This window comes from Podarcis bocagei (genome assembly GCF_964188305.1).
Source record: "Podarcis bocagei genome assembly, chromosome: 12".
Lineage (NCBI taxonomy): Eukaryota > Metazoa > Chordata > Lepidosauria > Squamata > Lacertidae > Podarcis > Podarcis bocagei.
In genome coordinates, this window is record NC_138137.1 from 47,447,857 (window position 1) to 47,472,013 (window position 24,157).

The 24,157-nt window shown below is 43.8% G+C and overlaps 1 protein-coding gene and 1 long non-coding RNA gene across 15 annotated transcripts in view; one reads left to right on the top strand and one right to left on the bottom strand.

Moving 5' to 3' along the window:
• Positions 1-360: 360 nt before the first annotated feature.
• Positions 361-11,369, top strand: LOC308569744. 2 transcript variants are annotated; one of them, XR_014000787.1, is made up of 4 exons: positions 361-1,024; positions 3,277-3,318; positions 8,323-8,377; positions 10,165-11,369. It is a non-coding gene; the product is annotated as an uncharacterized lncRNA (long non-coding RNA). The 2 variants fall into 2 exon arrangements; XR_014000788.1 differs by lacking the exon at positions 3,277-3,318.
• A 967-nt stretch (positions 11,370-12,336) lies between these two features.
• The window catches only part of ZMYND11 (zinc finger MYND-type containing 11), a 108,535-nt gene continuing 96,714 nt past the window's right edge, over positions 12,337-24,157 (bottom strand). For 8 of the 13 annotated variants that reach the window (XM_081163641.1, XM_081163646.1, XM_081163650.1 and 5 more), the window contains 6 exons: positions 23,346-23,553; positions 21,238-21,306; positions 20,316-20,369; positions 19,786-20,058; positions 17,398-17,583; positions 12,337-15,255 (listed from right to left, as the gene is read on the bottom strand). In XM_081163641.1, the coding sequence (XP_081019767.1) occupies positions 15,133-15,255; positions 17,398-17,583; positions 19,786-20,058; positions 20,316-20,369; positions 21,238-21,306; positions 23,346-23,553 (913 nt within the window). In that variant the 3' untranslated portion in view covers positions 12,337-15,132. The remainder of the gene's footprint in view (positions 15,256-17,397; positions 17,584-19,785; positions 20,059-20,315; positions 20,370-21,237; positions 21,307-23,345; positions 23,554-24,157) is intronic. The other 5 variants (XM_081163651.1, XM_081163645.1, XM_081163652.1 and 2 more) reach the window with 2 other exon arrangements.

Consider the following 24,157-nt stretch of genomic DNA (forward strand, 5'->3'; position numbering starts at 1 on the left):
TTGTTGACTTGGGATCATTGCATATGCCACAGAATAGAAAATATTCAACATGGAGCTAACTTAAGCCGTATTCAGGCACTCTTATAACTGTGTTGAAGCAATTTGTCCCTCTCTTTGGCATCTCCAATTCTGACCTTCCTGCAGTGATCAAGGAGGTAGAACACAAAGCCTCTTCTCGATCCAGGACTGCGTAGAACAGGTGTCAACACTTATAATCTGGTTTCAGACACGTTCCCATCCAACACAGGGGTTAAATGGACATGGACATGGGATGTTGGGAATGGGGGCCAGCATGTGCCCCCCCCAGCTCCCCATACCAATTGAGAGGAGAAGCAAGGAAAATTGGGGGTGTGTGTGAGTTGGCTAGCACTCAGAGAGAGAGAAATTTGCCTTCTGTGAAACTTATGTTTTGACTTCTGTGAAATTGGTGTTCTGTTGAGTGTAGAAAACTCTCAGTGTATTTTGGGGCTCAGACCTCACCTCTGACTTGTGCTTGGTTTATTGGGCCTAGTTATTTGTGCCTCAGACTGACCAATTTGCCTCCTGCGCAATGGGTGTTTTGTGACTGGCCGCAGCCACAAAGGCAGCCATTTTGTGCATGGGTGTCTCCCCTCACGGCAGCCATTTTGTGATGGCGCCCACAGAGCTTTCTCAAAATTCCAAATGTGCCTATCAGTTCTAAAGAGAAAGGGATCTTTGCTGAAGAAGCAACATTCCTCAGTGGGGTTATCCATTGCAAATAAAAATCAGTAGTGATGAGTGCTCGTAGTGATGTTGGGGATAACTTGAAAATGATTGTTCCATCATATTTTGGCTGGAATGCAGTAATATTTAATATGTGTTAGTTGACTGATATGGAATTTTAAAAATTCTGATACTATTTAATTGATAACTTGCAATTGTGTCAGGCAGCATTCGCTAGAGAACATACAGCGGTAATATTTTGGCTGTCGACAGCTTATGAAAGACTGCTCAAAAAGAAACTGATGGGACTTCAGAAATTCCAAAGCATATGGATTTTGAGGTAAGACTATACATTTTTTTTAAATATAAATATATACACAGATACATCTTCATTTATAATCTCAAATTTTTGGAAGAAATGTGTGGGGCACAAATTGAGAGGATCAATAACTGCTGCAGAAATGGCAGTGACAGAAATATCCAAGAAGAAGAAAATATGGCAGCACGATAAATGGTCCCAAGGAAATGTTAAATTCTTCTGAATTAAAAAGTTTGTATAACTTTCATACTACAGCTCACCCAAGCAGATCCTCACCTGTTCTACATGAAGAAATGTCTGATGAGGGCTACAGGGGTGACCAGTTGGAAAAAGCTTATGGGGCTCCTGCACCTTTTATAATTGAGAACAAGAGGGAATTTCATTGGGTGTAGCTTGGCATACAGATGCAGCTTAGCTCCTTCGCAAGTATTAAAGTTGCAGGACTCCCTACCTCTTTTTTTATCTCACCACCCTACGTAGGCAATAATCTGAATTTCATTATATCATGGCCCTGGCCCAGCTTTAATTAGGCATAACTTAGTTAGCGTTATTTAATAGGTGTACAAGAATATAGATAGGGATGTGCACATTAAACGCACATTAGATTGTCCATCCAATCCAAAGCAATGGGATTGACTGTGATGTCGTTTAGATGCACACCCAATTCAAACCACTCAGACTGGTACTGGTAAGTAAAAGCCAGGGCAGATGTTACATTAAAAAGGATCTTCCATTTATTTATTTATTTGCATTTGCAATGGAATGTCTGCAGTGGGTAAATGGGGAAGAACATTATATTTCTTCCAGAAATAAGAGTACTTGATGAAGAGAGGAGGTGCTCTCAGGGCTTAGCTGGAAGCAACAGGTGTCTGGACTAGCTCTGCTAAGGGTAGGGCCGGCCTGCCCATGAGGCATCCAACGGGGCAAGATCTGCCTCCTCCTCGGCAGCCCACCAGGCTGTCCCTACAGTGGCCTGTCAGCAAATAGGAAGGGCAGCTAGTCTCCTCCCACCCTAGCGGGTAAATTGTGGGGCTGCCCTTATGGGTCTCCTGGGGTCTGCACCTGACCAGTGTGATTCAGAACAGGCCCCTTCCCTTCCGCCTGCCATGGCCTTTGATTCCCATTTCACCCATCAGGTAAAGGTTGATTCGATTCCCCATCTCCTCGTTTCTTCCATCTTCCCAGACAGGGAGCAATTTTGTAGTTCATTTTGTGGTGCCAAAATGTCTTGGGCTGGCCCTGGCTATGGGTGTATGTTTTCCTAGCTGGACCGAGCTATATTGTGCTTTAAATATGAGCAGAGGCGTTGTACGTTCCAAAGGACATGATATATGTATCTGGGATTTGTATATCGTACGACCTCCATTTCCCCTTTATTGCAAGGGCACCTCTATGCAGCTTACTACTGACCCAAGCGATAGGCAACTCTGGTGTGGAGTCTCTCCACCAAGTTGGTACAGACCACACAACAGCTGTTGCTGCCTGCATGTGATGCTCCTACCGCAAGCCTTGTTTTTGACAGCTTCCAGAGGCACACATAAATCAGAATTGGCCCTGAACAGAGAGAATAGTTTCATTTAAGCCAAGGACCACGTGATGGTCAGTTTAGCAAACACGAGATTGCCCTCCAGTGGCCGCAAGCACCCACTGCATCCTTCGTCCACACCTGTAAGATCGGTGACCAGATACAATTTTGTGAATAAGGTGCAGCACGATGAACTTAAGGCTGCTATGAACTGCAATAAAGAAATACAGGAAAGAGGGACATCCCCACACCCACCCCAGTCATGGGAGAAGGTTTTTAGATATGCTGACAAATGCAAGGATTTTTTGCACGTGGTTATATTAGTTGTGATCTTGCAGACTGTGGGTCACCGGCTTCTTAAAATGTGGTATTGTGAATGTTTGAACCAAGAAGTTGGGGGTTCAACGTGCTAATAAAGTGCTAAGGAACATTTTGTGAGACTAGTAATGGCAAAGCAAGCGTGTGAGCTGCAATATAGGAAAAAGGAAAAACCTTTAAAATGCCATAAATCGCAAATAATTAAAGTGAAATGCTAGAAGATGCTAGTACAGGGCAAGGGTTGGATAGATCAGTTTGTGTCAAGTCTCCATGTGTTTCTTCATAATCTCATAATCCACTTCTGTGCTAATCTGCAATTTTTAAAAAAACTTCAGTACAAAAAGTAGTTAAATATGTACTGAATTGAAAAACAGATACTGAAATACATACTTTATCTCATTGTACATGCTTCTAAACATATTTTATCCAGGGGCGTGTTTAGGAAGAAGTATAGACAGCCACTGAAGAATCAGTAAGATGATAGAACATAATCTCATAAATCTGTTTTCTTAAATTTGAAAGAGCTTTATTCCAAAATGCTTCTAGAAAAAAAGAAGAAAGCTAATGGTTGAAAGATGAATGTGGTTCTCCAAAAGAGTTATGGCATCCCCCCCCCCCCAGGCTGTAGCTGCTGCCCTGTTCGGTCACCTTGGGCTCCCTAAACAATTATTGTTTGTCCTGATGATTTAAGAGGAGACCTACTGAGCAAAACCCTTTACAGCGAGCTCTTTATGTAATTTGACAGCGAAGCCTCCTTTTGAAATGAGCACGGGGGATTTCGACTCGCCTTGTGACTCCCTTTCAAAGGGGCCCTTTCTTGCTCTTCTCTCGCTTGGCCATCAAAGGTTGCGAAGGGAAAAGGGGGTCTGTTGTGCCCTCAGGCACCAAAGCCAGACAAGAAGACACAGATTATGGAAGCGAGCCTTGCCCATCTTGGTGCCTGTAGCTCAGCAGGGCACACATGTTGTATGTGCCGGAGGTTTTGGTCCAATTCGCTCCTTCTCATTCACTGAGGCTTTTATCCAGACAGGCTGAGACATGACAATCTCTGGAAGTTCAAAATCCCAGAGAGCGAGCGAACGAATATCAAGGGGACTGGGCAACTTATGGCCCCCAGCCTTATTTTTTGCAGCCCCTGCCCAGCTCCCTGAAGCTTCCATCCCTTCATTCCCATTAGTTTCCTCATTTTCACTGGCTTAAAGTAAAACCGCCTGCTCATATTCTTCCTCACTAGAGTGAGATGGGTTCTGTTTAAATGAGAATAGTCTTTTGCATGTATCCATATAAATTGCCACATGCAAATATTATGCAAATTGGCACTCTATATTGTTGCTGCTGCTGCTACTGCTGCTGCTGTTGCATTTCCTCTTTCGTGGCCACCCTAGTATAGCCCAAAGTGGTACAGTCCATTTTGCCACTGCATGACTCATCCACAAATAGATGGGCTCTTGGCCCAAGAGAGACCCTGAAAAACTACAATATGGGGTTTTCTCATTACAGCGGCCACTGTAGGGAGAAAAGCATAGCCGAAAAGGACACTGATTTTCATAACACTAATATATGCATATAGATGCAACTTTAGAAATTATTACTAAGCTAAGTAGAAATACACTACGCTACACCCCGAGTGGAAGACTGCAGCCAGGTGACCTCTGTGCTGTCCAGGGGCTAAGGCAGGGGTCAGCAAACTTTTTCAGCAGGGGGCCGGTCCACTGTCCCTCAGACCTTGTGGGGGGCCAGACTATATTGGGGGGGGAACCAATTCCTATGCCCCACAAATAACCTAGAGATGCACTTTAAACAAAAGCACACATTCTGCTCATGTAAAAACACCAGGCAGGCTCCACAAAGAACCCAGAGGTGCACTTTAAATAAAAGGGCACATTCTACTCATGTAAAAACATGCCAATTCCTGGACCATCCACGGGCCGTATTGAGAAGGCGATTGGTCCGGATCCGGCCCCTGGGCCTTAGTTTGCCTACCCATGGGCTAAGGTTTAATGGGCACTTTCAAGGGCCCTGATCTCCCTTGCTACTTGTTCTTTTTATCTTTAAACTGGACTTGGACTAAATAGCGATTCCACTGGGCGGTTAGGGTCCTCTGCAAAGCAGGACACACAGGCGCAACCTATTTAAAAGGCAATAAACTCCCAACCAAAGACAGTAATAACTGACAGAATCATGATACCACCTTGCCCTGCCTGAGTCCAGCAAGGGAGAACAGGACAGAAAGTATTAGATGCTGTACAAGGGTGTGGGAACAATTTGATTCAGCTTTTATTTATGCACAATCTACCTACCCTGCACTCTCCAGAATAATACGCAAACTGAAACACAAATTATCCAAATCTTGCAACACAGTTTTTCCAGTCAAGTAACGTGCACATAAATGCATATACGAGAGGAAAATGAGCATAAAATGTATATATGGGTAAAACAACTGTGTGTAGCCGTCTATATAAAGGGGAAAAGATTGCTTTGCAAAAATGTGTTGATTAAGAGAAATCCACACCAATATGCCTCTGAACTTTCATGGAGGCTTGCTTTTTAAAAAATCACATACTAATGTGGAAATATGGAACTTAAAGTGGGGAAATCAGAAACTGAGAGTAACTGAAATTGACAAATTCACCTATTCTTAATGCTGCCTTAACCGATCTAATCCCTTCTCCAGTCAAGTCTGTCGCTCCTCCAGGGCCACCTGTGGGTTAAGTATATCCGAAAAGGCCTGCAGCACCAGAAGGAAAGTCTATATAGGACAACCATCTGTTTTTCCATAGGCACCAGTGTTTCCTAGTTGCATCTGCACAGCAGCTGTTATTTAGAGGTACACTGCCTTGGAGGTTTTGCTTAGCTGACAGCAACGGCTTCTCTGATGCTCTGTGAATTAGTCTAATTTTTTTTAGCCATGTATGCTAGATTGATTGGGGGGGGTTAGGGCCCCTGGGCACTTTTTAAGGGGCATTTCTCACCCCAAACTCACCGCAAAGAAAGAGCAGCAGAACATCCCTTCCCCACAGCCTATCAGAAGAGCTTCATTTCAGTATCTGATTACAAAGCCTTGGTCTTGTAGCAGTACCTTGGCAGGGATGAGTGGAACTAAGGAGGGGGGGAACCTTGCAGTTTGCTTCTGTTTAAAAAAAGGGGGGGATAGAAACTGATTTCCATGATAGTTCTGATTGAAAATTCATGTGACGATAGGCAGATGAAGCTAATGTCTGGAAAATGTGGAGCTATCGCCGTACTAAGCAACAGCTAACTGCAAGTGTGGAGTCCACACAATGGATAATGACTAGGCGACGGGATGAAATTGCTGTCTGTTGCTACAGGAAAGGGGGTTGAGCAATCCTAGAGTTGGAATCATTGTTGGGACGGGGATTCCCTGGTGGAGTAATCACCACTTCCTAAGCTCTGTTGACTTGCATGGGCCTCTTTGCACGTGAGGTTCCAGGCTTGTTCCCATTCTGGTGAGGGAGCTAGATTTTCCAATTTTCATTTTCCTCATTCAGCCTCCTCCTCCTTCTAAATCTCCCCTTGACACTAATACAGGCATGGGCAAACCTGTAGCTCTGCAGATCTTGTTGGGACTCCCATCAACCTTGATCTTCATGCCCGATGGCCAGGGAAGTTGAAGTTCTGCAACATTTGGAGAGGCATCCATTAGCCTGCTCTAAATAGCTCCAGGGTCGGTGTGTTTTTCTAGGCTTTCTATGGGCACGTCGGGGGAATGAGGGGCAGTGCACTCTCTTTCCTTGAAGGTTTTTAAGCAGATGGTCATGTATGATCTAGTTGAGATTTCTGCATTGCAAGTGGTTGGACTAGATGACTCTCAGGGTTCCTTCCAACTCTGCCATCCCATGATTTTAATTATGGCATTTATATCCCATCTTTCCTCCAGGAACTTAAGGCAGTGTACATACTCTTCCCTCTTTTTATGTTTATATTCTCTGAGAGAATTGGTGACTGGGTAAGCTCTCCCAGTGAGCTTTATGGTCAAGTGGACATTTAAACCCAAATCTCCCAATTTCTAATTCAGTGTTGCTGGTTGGTGTTTCTAATTCATATAAAAACTGCAGATGGAAAGCGTTATCTTGCCTTTTCTTGGATGTTGTCTGCTAGGACGCATGTGCATAACATCATGTTGAAAAAGAAAATGTGCCTCTTGCTTCAGAACTGCTGTTTTTACCCAAGCGCAAGGCAAATCAATAGATCCATTGACTAAACCTCACATAATTTACTGAACAGAATTTATTTAGCTTGCTTGCAGTGCTAGTTTTCAAAGGGTGATGTGCGAGAAAGCCAGGAGCCAAAATGGCAGCCTTGCACTAGAAAATGTAACTGTGGGCTCCAAGTAGAATGTGCTGGGCTGTAGGGATTGATGGCCTGCTAGAATTTTTGTATGTGTTCCCTTTGGAGCCTTTCTGTTTTCAGTGGTGAGCGGCTGTAGGGCACTGTCAAAAACAAGTCTATAAATATCTATTATTGGATGACAAACGTTAATGCTAATAATTTTAGGCATCTGAACTAGGTGCTCCCCTGCCCCCACATAATGTGAAAGCGAAGGTCAATGATCCTGAAAATAACTGATTACAGATTACGCTGAATTTTAAAAGAAGAAGAATTGGTAGGGTATAACCTTTGTGTTTGCAGACACAGATGCAGTAAATGTTATCGTGCTTCTGTTTCATGCCTGATTATCTCCATGACTGGAAGTGCCAATTTCGCTTGCGCTCCTATTATGTGTTGTTGTTGGCTGTTTTTGTGAGAATTCTTCCATACGCCCTGCCAGAAGTCTTGTATTTACTCTGGAAATAACAGGCCTGTTCTTTGGAGCAATTATTTCAGAGCAGTTGCTATCCTAAGTCCTCTCTCCTGCAAGGTTCAATTTATTCACACAGGCTACAAAGGGTATAGGAAACTGTCTCCCCCAGATACTGTGGAAGATGGTCCTGACCCTTGTTGGGTGAGATGGAACAGAAAGTTCCATCGTAGATGGTCCATTCACAAAAAACAACAGCCTGCATTCAAGAAGTGATATATGAAGGGGCTGTCCCACAGTTACTTTGTGGCTGAGAAGGAACAAGGGTTTTATGATTCCAGTTTCCATTGGGTGCATCTCTTCCAATTCTTCCCACCCGAGTCATTGGGAAGTTGAGCATGTTTCAGTTACGCTCTGCAAAAGAGTTCAGTGAGATTGGCAAAGGCTCCTGTGGGGTTGTGTTCAAGTGCCAGAACAAGTGCATGGGTCTTATTGTCGCAATCGAAACATTTCTGGAACCTGAGGATGACCCTGTTGTTATTTTTTAAAGCATTTACAGAGATCTGAATATTATTGGATGTGTGAAGTCCATTAAGCTAGGACTGTCTACAATTTGTTTTTCCAAAAATCAAATCACGTTTGTCTTTTTAACCAATCTAGTTGACTGACCCATTTTATCATAAAAATAATAATAATTATCACTATGCCTCAATATAGGTTTACGTCACGAGCGGTGCGCTTTGTGAATGTGTGAACCTTCCAAGTCATCCATGTAAGTTGTTTTCAACTGTTCTTTGTACCATATTGCTATAAACCAGCCCTGGCATCTTATGGTGAAGGGCAGTTAAGAAATAAAAATTCAGTCATCACCACCAATGTGGTACCTGCTGTATGTTATGGACTACAATTCTCATGATGATGACTAGGGCTGATGGGGGTTGGAGTCCAACTCTGTAGGGCACCAGGATACCTTTCCTGCACTATGGTGTATGGAGCTGAACTTACTTAATTCAGTAGAGAATCAGGGTGTCTTGCTCTCTGCTGGTGGAGTGTTTGTTCAGAAACCGCCAGGGCCGGCCCACCCATGAGACACGAGGTGAGGTGACCTCTTCGGGTGACAGGATCCACAAGGGCAGCAGATACTGATGCAGATCTTTATTCCTCCCCCTTTGTTCCTGATATAGATTGTCACTCACCCCTTCTTCTGTGCCAGGGAGTGTGGCACCATTTTGTGGTTTGCCTCAGGTGCCAAAATGTCTTGTACCGGCTCTGGAAACCGCATACAGGCAATGTGACAAAACTTCAGTCTAGGGAATTTTTAGGCCACATCTGTGGGACATATTGCTCCAGCCCAAACATTTATTGTTGCTTTAATTTATGCAGTTTCCTGCTTAATTGCAGAAGCTGGCTCACGTTATACCAACAAGTGTGTAAATATATTTAAAAGAATAAACTCATATTTTCCTTCCAACCCTGTAAGAGCATGTTTACACATGGACCCAATATATCTCCACATATACTTGACTGCTGAAGCAAGTATCTTTTATAGATGAATGATAATAACAACCTCTAAACAGTTTGCATGAAAATAGTATAAAACATTTTTTTATAAATACTTTTTTTATAGCCAACAAACTATAAAAACAAGTAGACATAATTTTCTTGGGTTGTAGTCAACTTTTTACTCAGACTCACTGAAATTACTGCCAATGACGTAACTTCGCTCCATTAATTCCAGTGAGTCTGCTGTGAGTAAAATTTAGTTGAATGCAACCCAAGATAATTATCAAAATGTAGATAAAATCAACTTAATTTAAAAACAAAGTAAACATAAATAACGTAACATGTCTGGGTAGGTCTTGCCAAAACAAACAAGTTTTTGGCAGGTGTCAAAAAAATTCACAGCAAAGGTATTGACCCGCCTATGCACTGCGGTCATCAGGGGTGGCTCTGCTCACTGCCTGCCCACAATAAGAAGCCCTGCCTGGTGTTAATAGACAGATGCCTCACAAACGCAGAACAAAATATTATATGCCACTTGTAAAAATGCAAGTTCTGCACCTTTGCCTGTCTGCGCAAATTCTTTTAAAGGATATCTGCACCTTTAAAAGAATAAAAATATAAACCCCTATTCATAGCAGATATCAGAGCGGTTGACAACAGTTAAAACTATACAATAAATGCCATAGAGCGACTTCTCCCCACCTTCGCCCTTTTTGGGTGGTAGGGTGACTACTTATGCCCTGTCAAAAAAAGAGGAGCAAAAGTGGACAGGGATTAGCATTGCAAAAATCCATATGCTAATGTTTATGCCTGGATACACCCCCCCCCTCCAGAATGAAGGCTGTAATTTCCAATGGAAATGCATGACAGATGTTGGAGGCTGCAGGAGCAAGCAAGCAAGCAAGCCATGCTTACCCCTGCTCTGTGTCTCTGCTTGGTGTGAGACAGTAAAGCGCAGGAAATGACGGTAGCCCCACGGCAGATCTCTCTCCCCACCCAGATTGCTTTGCACATTAGCTCGCATTTAAATCATGACTAACTTTCGGTCATTCCTAGGTTCTGATGAGAGTGAAATCCCTACGGATGTCTGCTCAGAAGACTCATCCAGTTCAATAGATCTTTCTTCCAGGTAAGTGTTTTATAGGACTGTAGTGCCAATGTGGAGCTATATCCAGAAAACACTGGCATGGGGAAACGATTGAGCATTCTTAGAAGAATTCTGATTACAGTGGCACCTCGGGTTAAGTACTTAATTTGTTCCGGAGGTCCGTTCTTAACCTGAAACTGTTCTTAACCTGAAGCACCACTTTAGCTAATGGGGCCTCCTGCTGCTGCTGCTGCCGCACCGCCGGAGCACGATTTCCGTTCTGATCCTGAAGCAAAGTTCTTAACCTGAAGCACTATTTCTGGGTTAGCGGAGTCTGCAACCTGAAGCGTATGTAACCCAAGGTACCACTGTACTCTTTTCTTATTGTGTCCCGTTCTCTACTAGCTCATAGTTTTTGCACTGCCAAAGCTATACAGACTTTTAGAAAAGGGATCTGATTAGTGGAAAATGTCAAGTGTCTTGTGAATGACTTAAGTGCACACAATGGATTCTTCACGTAGCCCCTTTAATCCTAAACTTCCTCTATTAACACTTAAGGAAAGTTAAAGGTTTTCTCATGTGTTAAAAGAGGGGTGTTTTTTCCTACCAACTGCTAAACGTTCTTAGTATAAGGATGCCCAGTTCGTTTTTCCTTCTGAGACATCTTTTTTTTAAAAAAGAAGAAAGAATTACTAGTGCAGTTCGAAAGCAGATGTGCCTATATAAGGATCACATATGTGAATTCATTCAGCATAGTTAAAACAGGCAGAGGAATCTATGACTACTGTAAGGAAACCCCAAACATGTTGCAAGGAAATGATCCACTAAGGAAAGAAGAGAACTGAAAGCTGAGGATTGTGCACCATCTAAGGGTATCCAATAGGAACTCACTTCAGCTCCTGCCACTGTGAGGGCCAAACTGGCTTAGTGTGTTTGACTAAGACTGGAAAACACCAGGTTCAAATTCTTTTAGCTATTACATTCTGTGGCTAGTTGCCAACTCCTCAACAACCTACATCACGGGGTGGCTGTGAGGAGGGGGGTTGGGCTACCTCAAGGAAGGCAGTACAGTCGTACCTTGGAAGTCGAACGGAATCCGTTCCAGAAGTCCATTTGACTTCCAAAACGTTCGGAAACCAAAGTGCAGCTTCTGATTGGCTACAGGAAGCTCCTGCAGCCATCGGAAGCCACGGAAGCCAAAGAACGTTCGGGTTCCAAAGAACGTTTGCAAACCAGAACGTCCAGGAGCCAAAACATTTGACTTGCAAGGTGTACGGGGTCCAAGGTACGACCGTATGTAAGTGTTCCAGATACTGTTCCACACTACATGTGAGAGACCTTTCTCAATGGTGGCCCCACAACTCTGGAACTCTCACTACAGGTAATAAATTTAAAATGACAACAACAACACTATTCAGCGGCCAGGTTGGTGACTGGGGCAAGGCACAGGTTGAGCATATTGCACCAATCCTGACCCAACTGCATTGGCTACGAATTAGGTTCTGAGCCTAGTTCAAAGTGCTGCTGTTGTGTTTTTTACCTCTTTAACAGGTCTTTGGCTGATTGACAACCAATGCCCTTTTAAAATGTGTTGGGAAGAATATTGAGTTATTCTTGTTTTTATTATGTATTCTGTAATTTTATCATGTGAATGGCTCTGAGACCTGTGGGTATAGAGCAGTATACAATAAATGCTACTACTACTACTACTACTACTACTACTACTAATACAGTGGTACCTCAAGCTGCATACACTTCAGATTACAGACTCTGCTAACCCAGAAATAGTGCTTTAGGTTAAGAACTTTGCTTCAGGATAAGAACAGAAATCGGGCTCCGGTGGCGCGGCGGCAGCAGGAAGCCCCATTAGCTAAAGTGGTGCTTCAGGTTAAGAACGGACCTCCGGAATGAATTAAGTACTTAACCCGAGGTACCACTGTACCACTGTACTACAACTCTTGGTTCTGTACTAAGTTTGCAAAATGACCATGCTAACCTTGAGCCCCGACTCCTCCACCCACTGTGAAAATGGAATAAGCATGAATGTGCATTAAGGCTTTGCTAACAGTGTGGATTATGGGAGGTGCAATGCGTTCCGAGAGGCTAAGCGTAGTAACATTAACAGGGAAAACCACAAAGCGTTTGTTGCCTTTTCAAATACATTTATTAACCAATGTTAACACATTTAATGACTCTATATATTGCTAGTCAGAGCAGCTTACAAAATGCCAGAATGCAGCATAGAACTGGACAGCCACAATGAGTAAATTACAATGTGCATAGTGGCTAAGCTCAACACTTTAATATAGCTTTATGATTTGCAGGGGGGGAAATATTTTTATTTTCATTTCAAATCAAGATTCCTAAAACAATTATATTTCCCCCCCTAAAACTTATACAAAAACCAGGCCACAATTTTTTTTTTGTTCTTTTTCTGATTTTTTTTTTATATAAAAAAAGGAAACACAGTTTTCACACTGTAGTAACTTGAAAATGTGCAACCGTGTCAACAGAGACAAAAAGGGAGAAAAAGAAAACCCCAAAAAGAACACGAATCGTACTTTCATGCAGCTATCAGTTAAATATTACATATCTTGGAATGATTTTACACCAAAAGAAAAAAAAGAGAGAGGGGGGAAAAAAGAAGAGTTTTCACACAAAAACTTGCTTTTTATAGGGCTGGACCGAAGTTTATTTTGTGTTGTTGTTTTTTCCCATGGAAAAATCGTAAAAATAACCAAAGGGCGCTTCTGAGTTGCACTCAAAATAGTGGTGAAACTTCCTTTATAGTTGCAACGCAGAGCAACGAAAGCTCATTTTCTAAAGGATGTGAGGTCACTAAGATAAAGCTGGTACAGGTGCTCACACAATCCTATAGCAACCTTTTCTGAAGGCAGAGGCCCTGCTGCTTATAAGGAGTTCCTGGACCTCCACGATTTCCCCATTCATCTGGGCAAAGGAATCAGACTGACAAGAACTCCTCCTCCTCTGCATATATGAATGAGGCAGTTTTTGCCTGTAAAAGATCGTACGTGCATACTATTTGCATGTGCAAATATCTCTGAATCAGGGGGGAAATACACCCACCTTACTACCATATTTCAGTGGTGGTAACAGCAACTTGGAAATTATCTGGTAGTATCTATTCCTGTCACCGCTGTATCTCTTATGATTTTCAGTTGCAGTGAAGATCACAGACGGCTTTGCATGAGCTTAATCTACCTACTGGCCCTGAAAATACCTAGAGAAAACTAAGAGAGCTTTTTCCTCCCGTTCTTCCATTTCCATTGTGTTACCGCTTTCAATAAATATCCAAGAGCTAAATAAATATTTACAAATTATTTTTCTACCTTGAAGGGGGTAAAAAAAGAAGAATGCTATGGGTTTAATGGGCATTAGTCGAGTCTAAGACCACCTTTTTGAAAGAACCCCTAAAACGGTGAGAAGCTTTGGAAAAAAAAGTTGGTTAAATAAACTTTACACCTATTATTAAAAATTGTCTCTGAACATGGATGCAATTTATATATATATATATATGTATATATATGTGTGTATATATATATACCTATACATAAAACAAAACAAAAAGGAAGGAGGGAAATCAGTTTTCAACTATCGATCCATTCCTATTGGTAACGCTTCTTAATCCAGACATTCCGCAAAAGACAAACTTTTTACAAATCACAGCATCTTTTAATACAGGAAAAGTAACATGCATTATTCTTCATTCTAAGTATAGAGATGGCAATAACCAATTATTACAGACATAACTGCTTCTGTGAAACTTAAGTGCTTCCCCCATCCCCCAACTTTAATTAATTTACTGTTGAGTTAGTAATTGTAGATTAACGGGCAGTCAAATAACATTCCATATGGTGGGGAACTGTGCAGAATGGGGGATTGTAAGGGGACAAATTATTAAGCCAGTTTTCTACTTATGCTTCATCCTTTTAGCTCCATATGTGACTAACGATGCAAAATTGGGTGTCTTTCCCCCCAAATCTTTTCTTTTTTTGGCTTCCTTTTTACAAGCATTCATGTTGGAAGGAGGATGAAATGTGCAAAAATTTAAAATTTAAATATTATTATTTTTCTAAGATCCAGCTCAGCAAAAAGGCTACCCTAGTCCCCTGTGGTTTTTTTTTTAAGCAATAAGATCAAAGCTAATATTTTTTTTTGTTATAAAAGCTATATATTGAAAAAAAATAATAATAATAGTGAAACAAAACACAACTGGGGGAAAATCGTTTTAAGAAAAAAATATGCAGGACTAGTACCTGCTGTGTCAACCCTGTTCCCAAAATTCAGTCATATACCCACTGGCACAAACCAACAGATAATGCCTTTAAACAGTAAATTAAGCTGAACAAAACCAGCTCGTGTGATTAACAGGTAAATGTTACATCAAGGTAGTATGCTTTTTCTTTCTTTCTAAGCAGTTTTAAATGTCTTACATTCAGATCTCTTTAAAATGTTCCTGTCATTATATTTCTTCGTCTCTACGAAACCTAAAAACTTCGCTTTCATTTTTATTTTTTTTAAATTTGCTGAAAACCCAACAAATTGTCTAGGTTAACAATTACCAAAAAAGAAAAGAAAAAGTAGAAGAAGCAGTGTGCTCCAAGGCTGGGATTCAAATTGCCTTATTGACAAAAGGGGGAAAAAAGGAAAAGAGGGGATTTTTGAGAGGAGCGTTAAAACACAAGACTGAAAATTTTAACTGTGCAAAAAGTCCTTTACGAAAAAAGTGTTTTAAAGGCTGGTAGGGGGAAAGGAAAAAAGAGAGGGTGAAAGTAGAAGAGGGGGAACGAATTCTAATCAACAATTCTGACCCCTTGGGAAACAAACTTTAGAAATGAAACGAAACCCAAAAAAACCTGCTGCGTCAGAGGATAGCACTGCACTGGGGCGACTCCTTCGCAGAGAAAGGGGGGCTCTCATCTTTTCCTGCGGCAGGTGCGTTTGTGCTCAGCGTGCCAATGTTCCTGCTGACACTTGATGGAGCAATAGGAAGTGTTCCAGCAGCAGTGATACATGGCCTCCTCTTCACAGTTGTAGCACTGAGGGGGAGAAAGGAAAACAGCAAAAACAGTCAAGTGAAATTTAGGCACACGGCCTCTCCTCGGTACCTATTGCTCATCCTGCAGCTGCCTGTCAGTCCAGGATCTGCCTCCTCCCCCCCCAAAAAAAACAACAACAACACCCTGATGCTATTTGGTTTCTGGAAAACATTGCAAGTTTGAAACCGGCCCACCAGTTCCGTCTGGTGGCACTAGGTTTGGATCCAGATTTAGGGGTGACTCACAATGCACCCCTTGGTGACTTGCAAATCAATCAGTGAACTGGCACCTCTGAAAGCAGTTTTGTTTGTTCAAGGTGGGATGGAGGGTTTGTTCTGTGTTGTTCGCACATGCAAACCACCAAGTAACAGACATGCATGCCAGTGCTGATGACCTTTGATCGTTCATAGGTTGAGGGCAGACCCAAACTAATATAATCTAACATGGCAGAGGATGACTTTTAACAGGCATCAGACAGTGGCCTGGGGTTCTACATTTCATTACTGCTCCCCATCTTATTATTTTCAATTTAAACGTTTTTATCCTGCCTTTCCACCCATACGGTACTCCACGGCGGCTAACAACAAATGACACAATACACCCAAACCTTTTTTTTTAAAAAAAAGGGATCAGTGCTAACAAAAGAATAAAAAGAGCAAAAAGCAGCCAAACAGCATCAAAAGAAAGCATCCTCCAAAACAAAGAAGCAAGGATAGCAGTAGCCAAACAGGTCAAGCGGCGTCAAGATGCGGAATAGCTGTAGCTTAGACAGGTAGCTGAAAATAGGCAGGGAATGGGGCAAGCAAGCCTCCCATGGAACAAGGGCCAAAGTGCCAGAAAAGCCATGCACCACCTGCCCAGGTTTCAGCTGTAGGTCTAAGCAAGGGGACTGTTTACTATGGAGGAGGGGGCTCTGTGACCCTGCAGGTGTCACTGGGCTCCTACTCCCATCAGCCCCAGCCAGCAAGGCCAGGGATGACCCCCAGGTCCATAGCGGCCATCCTGCTCTGCAACAGAATGATGCTCCAGGAAAGCAGGATAGAGCTGCCTTGGCCTCTGGCGACTGAACTGCTGCAGCTCTGTTTTGGTTGGCCTCTTACTCTTCCCGTCGCTTTCGCTGGCTGCAGGTATTCTACCAATCTTCCGTGTTGGGTATTATTGTGTTTTTCCAATTTCTTGCTACTAAAATTCTGGCCGCCGTTATTCCGTACATGAACAATGTTCTTTTCGATTTCCCTATTACTTTTGGCAAAATGCTTAATAAAATTAGACTGATCCCTGTATTGTATAAATTAAGTTCGTAGGGAGGTAAAAAGAAATTATATAAGAAATATGTAACCGTGCGGTATAAAGCAATGGATAGATAAAGTACAGTGAGATTAACTGGAAGTCAGTTTTAAATTTCTTCTCTGTAAGTTTTATAATTGTGTTCAGTATCGGGAGTATATAGGATGATAATTATATTAATCTTCTTGTATCTTATGGTGTGGTGGTTTGTTTGATTTTTCTGTTATTTGTTTGATTGTTTGTTTACTTGTATGTACGTCTGTTTTCTCATAAATGTATTTATTTTAAATTAATAAAGATATATTTAAAAAAGGGGGAAAAATGAACTGCTGCAGCTCACCAGGGCCAGCTGTCACCACCTCCCTCCTCCTCACAGAAGAAGGTCTAAGGGCAGAGGGGTTGGGAGGCTTGCTGAGGTCTCAAGGGAGTGCATTTGGTGATGTGTGTTAGGGCACCAGAGGCTTGGGTGGGATTTGCACTCCGTTGCACCTCTGGCGTCAGGGGCACAAAGGAAAAGCAGGGGAGGGTCTCAAAGGGCTGAAAATGCCAGGCTTTGCAACCCTTCCTGTGTGTCGTGATAACTGCGCAAAGCATGACAATGCTTAACAAAGGGAACAATCTCTTTCAACCATGGCACGTGTGCAGGGAGGAAATGGAAGGGCTGCAAAGCAACTGGGCATCAAGGAAAAAGGGAAAGCAAATGATGACTCCTGCAGAGATGATGGAGAAAAGAAAAGGCCCTTCCACGCCCCCCCATTGGCACTGTGGAAATAAAGCCACAAAACAGGCCACCGCCCGTCCATCCGCCCTGATGATGACGCTGCCTGCATGCAATAGTTAGCCAGCGCTGCTTACCCACTGCTTCTTCTTGGTCTGGGAAATCAGTTGCTTGTGCTGGCTGGCTAGCTTCTTAACCTCTTCTAAAAACTCCTCTTTGCACTTCTCCTTTACCTGCTTCGTCTTCCTGTCGCACTCTGTCTGCATGTTTGCAACAGCTTTGTTCACAGCCTGCCTTTTTTCCTCCTCCATATCTGTACGCAGCTGGGGGGGGGGGGAAGAAGCAGGTGAGCAGGTGAATGGACACAGCAGTTTCCACCCCCCAAAAAAAAACACACCCGACTTGCAACAGGTAACACTCCACATTGCCAGCTGCTTTCCAATGTGGAAATGACCCCACATCACCCCTTCTGATTCACACTGTGCCCACTTTCCTCTAGATGAGCTAGCGCTATTCTTGGCAGTTCTCCTCGGCTGCCGTTTGGAGTCGCAGGCATTGGCCTGGGCGCTGGAGCAAAGCTGCCAAGTGGCTTGTAGGGATCAAGTGCGCTGGATCTGCCTCAACAACAAAAAACCCTTGAGATTTCGCCAGGCTGTGTGCCCGCACTGGGGCAAAAGGCACAGAGCTGCTGCACCAACTGATCTGCGCAGCCTGAAATCCAGGCAAGTGCCACAGCTGTGTTTTTGGCACGTGTAATGCATCACTGCTGATGCTGCCGCATTGCTCCAGTTTAGAAGATGTATATGTTCTGTCTCAGGCTGCAACACCCATGGCACAACCAGGTGCAGATACAATCTCATTAAAAGCAAAGGAAAACACCAGCAGCGTAGCGTGGGTTGTCAGCACCCGGGGCAAGGCAAGTAATTTGCGCCCCCTAACCCGGGGCAAGGCAAGTAATTTGCGCCCCCTAACCCGGGGCAAGGCAAGTAATTTGCGCCCCCTAACCCGGGGCAAGGCAAGTAATTTGCGCCCCCTAACCCCTAACCTGCCGCCGCTGCCAGCTTCTTCTTGCTGCTGCCTGGTTTGGTCTGGTGTGGTTCTCTCCCGCGCTCAGCGCTGCGCTGGGCGGCCGCTGCACTGTCCCTTCCCCAGATAGTCCCTCGCTCTCTCTCCGCACCGCATGCCTGGCACCCACCCCCTCCACAGTGGGCGGCGACCCAGCGGCTCGGATCGGATTCGCACAGCCAGCACTGCAGTGAGAGAGAGTGAGTGAGCCAGGTAGGGGCAGAGAGCTGTGAGTGCGAGCGCCCCCCCCAGATGTTGCGCCCGGTGCGGTCGGGACCCCCCTGCACCCCCCACGCTACGCCAGTGGAAAACACTCCTCTTTGAAATCTTTGTTGATTGAGAAGCCAGCTGTAACATATTGTAATGTCTTGCACAGGATTTTTTTTAAAGAACAAACTGCTTTGAGGATTAGAATTAATCAACATCCTCAACAAAGATTGTTCTCTTCCTGACATCCCTGCTTCTGCTCCTTTTAAGTCCCAGGCTACTCCTTTGTGTGGGTGTTTGCCCAACTATATGGATTCTAAAGCAGCAGAGGTGGGGAACCCCAGATCTCCCTCTTCCCATTCCCACGGGCCAACTTTGGCAAGTGGGTGGGGAAGACCCACCTGTCAAAGGGGTCTGATTTGCCTTTCCCTCGGGGAACGCGCTGGCAAAGCAGCACCAGCAGGACTCAGCCATTGGTTCACCAGCTGATGAGAAGTTTCTACCTTGCTGCCTGCAATGGGTCTTGCATCAGCAGCACAGAACATACTGAAGCAGCCCCCAGCAGAATCAAACCCTGCCCTGCTACTCGCCAGTTGATGCTACCCCAGTGGACAGGTGGGTCTGGTTTGGAGGAAAATGGTTTTGTTGGCCAACCTGGAATCCCTGGAAGGCCAAGAGTAGCTTGCAGGCTGGTGTTTCCTCACCCCTGCACTAGTGCAATAACAACAATAATTTATACAGTGATTCTCTCCCACCTTAGCATGCCTTACAAAAGCCATACAAGGCAAGGCATTTCTCACTGGTGTGCCATGTTTCTGCCACGCAGCCAACGTAGTGCCCTTCAGATGTTGCTGGACTCCAATTCCAATCACCCTTGATCGCTGGCCATGCTGGTTGGGCTGATGGGAACTGTAGTCCCAAAAACACCGGGAAGGCTCCCCGCTGGCCTTAAGTCACATTGGGAGCAACACATGTGGCTGAAGCAACATTTAAACCAGCTCACATTCTACACACCAATGTCCCCCTACAAGTGGTGGTCCTGTACTGCTCCCACAGGGCTCGAGGCCAGGGACTCTTCTCCAACAGCCTTTGCTTTTAGAAGAGTTTACCTGGGAAGGGATCGACTAGGGGTTACCACCCCTGTGTGGAACAATAAGTACCCTCTGAAGGAAGGGGGAAACTGATACACGGTGGTGTGAAATTTGAGGATGGTATACAATTGGAATTAATGCCCTCCCTGTGGTCAGATTTACCTTCTCAAGAGCTTCTCGCACCACCCTCTCCGTCTCCCTCTTATGATCAGCCTTGAACCTTTCTTTGAAGTCGCTGAAGATTTTGGTGTATTTGTCATGGCACATGTTTTGACATACTCCGTCGTTATTGGTCTGGGTGCTCCGATGCAGCATTTTTGGAGAAGAGGCACTTAACTTCTTTGTCTGGGTTGACACGGAAACTTTTTCGATGGGTTGAGGCATTGTGGGGATTTCCTGGCTCGAACTAACTGCTTCCGTTTCAGGCTCCGGCTCCTGGGGGAAACCAACAAAACGACTTCTCTTAATCACCAGTGGAGACGAACGTAATCATCTGGGTTTCAGATACACAGAGTGGGAAGACACTGAAGCTATGTGCAAATCAGGTCCAAACACACCTGAAGGCAAAAGGAGCAATGCTATATAGTATTACAGCACTACAACAATAACACAGGTGACCATGCCAAGTGCTGCAAAACTACCTAATAAGGAGGGGGAGAAAACACATCTAGCATAGAAATGAATTAACTTGCCAGCTTCTCCTTGAAATCTTTCAGTCCCAGCTGATCATTACAAGAATTCTGTAACTAAGAAACAGAGACTTTGTTTTTTTCCCCTCTTCCCTCTTCTCAATGCTTTTTCCTTTTGTGTTGTGTCTTTTAGATTGTAAACCTGAGGGCAGGGACTGTATGATTAGTAAACCCCTTAGTAACCCCCTCTGAGCCTTGTTTGGTTGAAGAATGAGGTGAAAATGAATGAATATTACTACACACACAGAATAAGAGCTGTAGGTTTACAGAACCAGAGACTAGGTGTCTCTTGACTTTGGCTGTACAGGTTGGGGCAGATGTAACACTGGCCATGAGATAGGAAGCAGGCTCCAGGTTAGTGTACACACTTTCCCTCCCTTCCCAAACTCTGCTTAAGGCGGGAGCCCTGGTTATGTACAATGAAAGTTGGCACAGATGCAATGCTAAACCATGGTTAAGGCAAACAAGGGAAGCAAGGAGGAATTTGCACGGAAGAAGGCAAGAGAGAGTGCTCTCCATCTCCTAACTGCGGTTAAGAGATTGGCAGTGTTACATCTGCCCCAGGCCACGGGACTTGACGTTGTGGAATTTTGAGCTTTCCAGTCACTTAAGTGACAGAACAAGCGGGTGTCACTTTTAGCAATCAATCCTTAATGAAATGAGAGCACAATTTATTTACACAGAACTGCATTTAAAAGATCCAGATTGGAGAACTTGGTCCAAATAGGTAAGACAGCTTCAAGCAGTAATTTGGAACAGTAATGCACTCTTTTAAGAAATGGCAATCGCTCTTCTGACATTCACACAGTCAATAGTAATGGAGTATAAACTGAATTTGTGAATGATAAGAAAGAAAGGATGCCTCTCAGAATTTTTTTCTCCTGCCTTATGCATAGGTGCATGTACCAAATTTGCTGTTTCTTACTTCCTTTTTGGGTTCCACGCTTTGATTACGTCTTCCTTTCTTTGCCCTTGGTTCCTGAGTAACCTTTAGCTGGAGATATTGTTGAAAAAACAATATAGTATTAATTCAAATGCCATAAAACACTAATTCAGAATTGCTGATAAGTAATGAGTATTTTACTTTTATTTCTCTGCAAAAAAAAGAAGTTGACTATATATAAAAACACAACCTACAAAATAAACGGTTCATTAATACCAATTTATTTCTATATGCTGAACTACGTAAAGCAAACTAAAAGAATACCAAGCCTTTGAAAAAGCCCCCAAGGAGGATACAGTGCTAAGGATACAGTGCCAAGCAAGTATGTTTGAACCGCAAGGATGTAACTAGATCTCATGGTGACATTGCCTCAGTTATTAAGCTATCATATGGCCATAAACTTTAAGAGCAGGGTTTCCCAAACTTGGGTCTCCAGCTGTTTTTGGACTACAACTCCCATCATCCCTACCTAGCAGGACCAGTGGTCAGGGATGATGGGAACTGTAGTCCAAAAACAGCTGGAGACCCAAGTTTGGGAAGCCTTTTCTTAGAGCATCTGGGAAAGCCCATCTTCAAGGCAACTTGGAGCTTCCTTCCAAGAGCTCAGATTGGAGGCACACTGAAATCTGGTTACATAATAAAATTAGGATAAATGAGGGAGGGATTCAGAGCAGAGTAGGTATTAACGTCACATTATGAACAGCCAACTTTCATCCATGCTAGGCCACAAAGAGTACAAAACCTGAAGCCAAATCAAACCAACTAAAATCTCAAACTTCATCTGAATCCAACAAGAAACAGACTACTAAATAAAATGTAAATCAGTAAGAATATGGCATATTTGCGGCGGCGGCGGTGGGGGGCATAAAATATGTTTTGTGACTTTGCTTTCACTGACAATCATTTAGCTTTTAAACAGTGCATGAACCATTGCTCCAGAACCTCTATTAAGAGGCTGGAATCCACAAACTGACAGCCGTGCCAACATTCAGAGATTATTGATCAAAACTGCAATACAGATTAGGAATACGTGCAGCCATTCACCTTTGTTTTGCATGAACTGCCCTACAGATAACAAACAACTCACGCTTATATCCCTCTGGGTAACATGTCCTTGCAGAGGAATTAAAAATCCAACCCTGCTGTTGACACAGCAGAGGCAGCTGCTGTTAGTGCCACGACTGCAGCAGCATTAAATTGCACGGGCACAACAAATGAAATGGTTGCAGCTGTCCAATAGGTAGAAGGATCACATTTAAGTTTCCCAAATTCATGACTGAGCGGGGCTGGGGGGAATCGCATTGCACAAACAGGCTCATAAATACAAAACAAAGGGGAACAGAATTTTGTTAGTAATGGCTATCAATGCATGTTTTACACATCATCAGCAGGACATGTTCACAGGACTGACATGCAACCAAATAATGTTGTGTATCATGCAAAAACAGGAAACCAGATCCTATCAGCTTTCGGCTCATCTGGCACAGTATTGTCTACACAGACTTGCGGTGGCTCTTCAGGGTTTCAGACAGGAGACATTTCCAGGCCTTAGGTGGCGCAATGGGTTAGTGCATCTGGCTGTTAACCAGAAGGTTGGTGGTTCAAGCCTATCCAGGGACGGCTGTAGACAGGATTCCTGCATTGCAAGGGGTTGGACTAAGATGACACTCAGAACTGTAGATTTGGAAGGGACCCTACGATTCTAATGGGAAATGCCAGGGAGTAAACCTGGAACCTGGAACCTACTAATTGTAGAGCAGATGTTCTACCACTGAACAACAGCCACCTTGCTTCTGGTTTCTAGTCTGCAGTGGAAACCTGAAAGCCTGTGGACGCCTATCTTTTCATTCCTTGCTCAAAAACATTCTTGGAGAACCAGGATGTCAGGAACAAACTTTATAGATTATCATTCTTGCTACGAAGTACGGAGTGTTTCCGAGGAATAACAGCTGGTGCAGAATTTGTCTTACTTACTCAAAACAGGAAGACGTTCGGTGAGAAAGCAGACTCAAAAGAACAGCCTAACTTTGTGCACGAATCCATGGAAAGTCAGCCTTTACCTGCAAGGCTGATTTCCCAGGACGACTCACCTGCTCATTGCTGGTGGAAGAGATGCTGGATTCTGCCTCCTCCTCCCCTTTATCCTCGTTCTTTGATTTCCAGAACCTGCCGTCTCGAAGGAAGCGCTGGTGTAGTTCCAGCTCATCACACGCTTTTTTCCAGCCCATGCTACGTTTTACATGCAGCCGATGTATATTAACTGTGATCTCTTGAATATTTTCTGAAGGAATCCAGGCCCTGGACAACGTAAATTAAAAGTCATTCTTAAGAAAGCTCAGCTGCATGTTTGATTTATGCACACCTCTTGAAACTGGCTAGGGCACAGTTTCTAAAGTAGTGTTTTTTTCATACTGAAAGTCTATACATGAATTATCATAAGGGAAGATACCTTACAGTCTTTTGTTACAGGAGACCCTACCTGCCCGCGGACTGTCTTGCCAGAATGGTGCATGCTCTGGTTATCTCCTGCTTGGACTACTGCAATGCACTCTACGTGGGGCTACCTTTGAAGGTGACCTGGAAACTGCAATTAATCCAGAATGCGGCAGCTAGACTGGTGACTGGGAGTGACCACATAACACCGGTCCTGAGAGATCTGCATTGGCTCCAGTACATTTCCGAGCACAATTCAAAGTGTTGGTGCTGACCTTTAAAGCCCTAAATGGCCTGGGTCCTGTATACCTGAAGGAGCGTCTCCACCCCCATCGTTCAGTCCGGATACTGAGATCCAGCGCCGAGGGCCTTCTGGTGGTTCCCTCATTGCGAGAAGTGAGGTTACAGGGAACCAGACAGAGGGCCTTCTTGGTAGTGGCACCCACCCTGTGGAACACCCTCCCTTCAG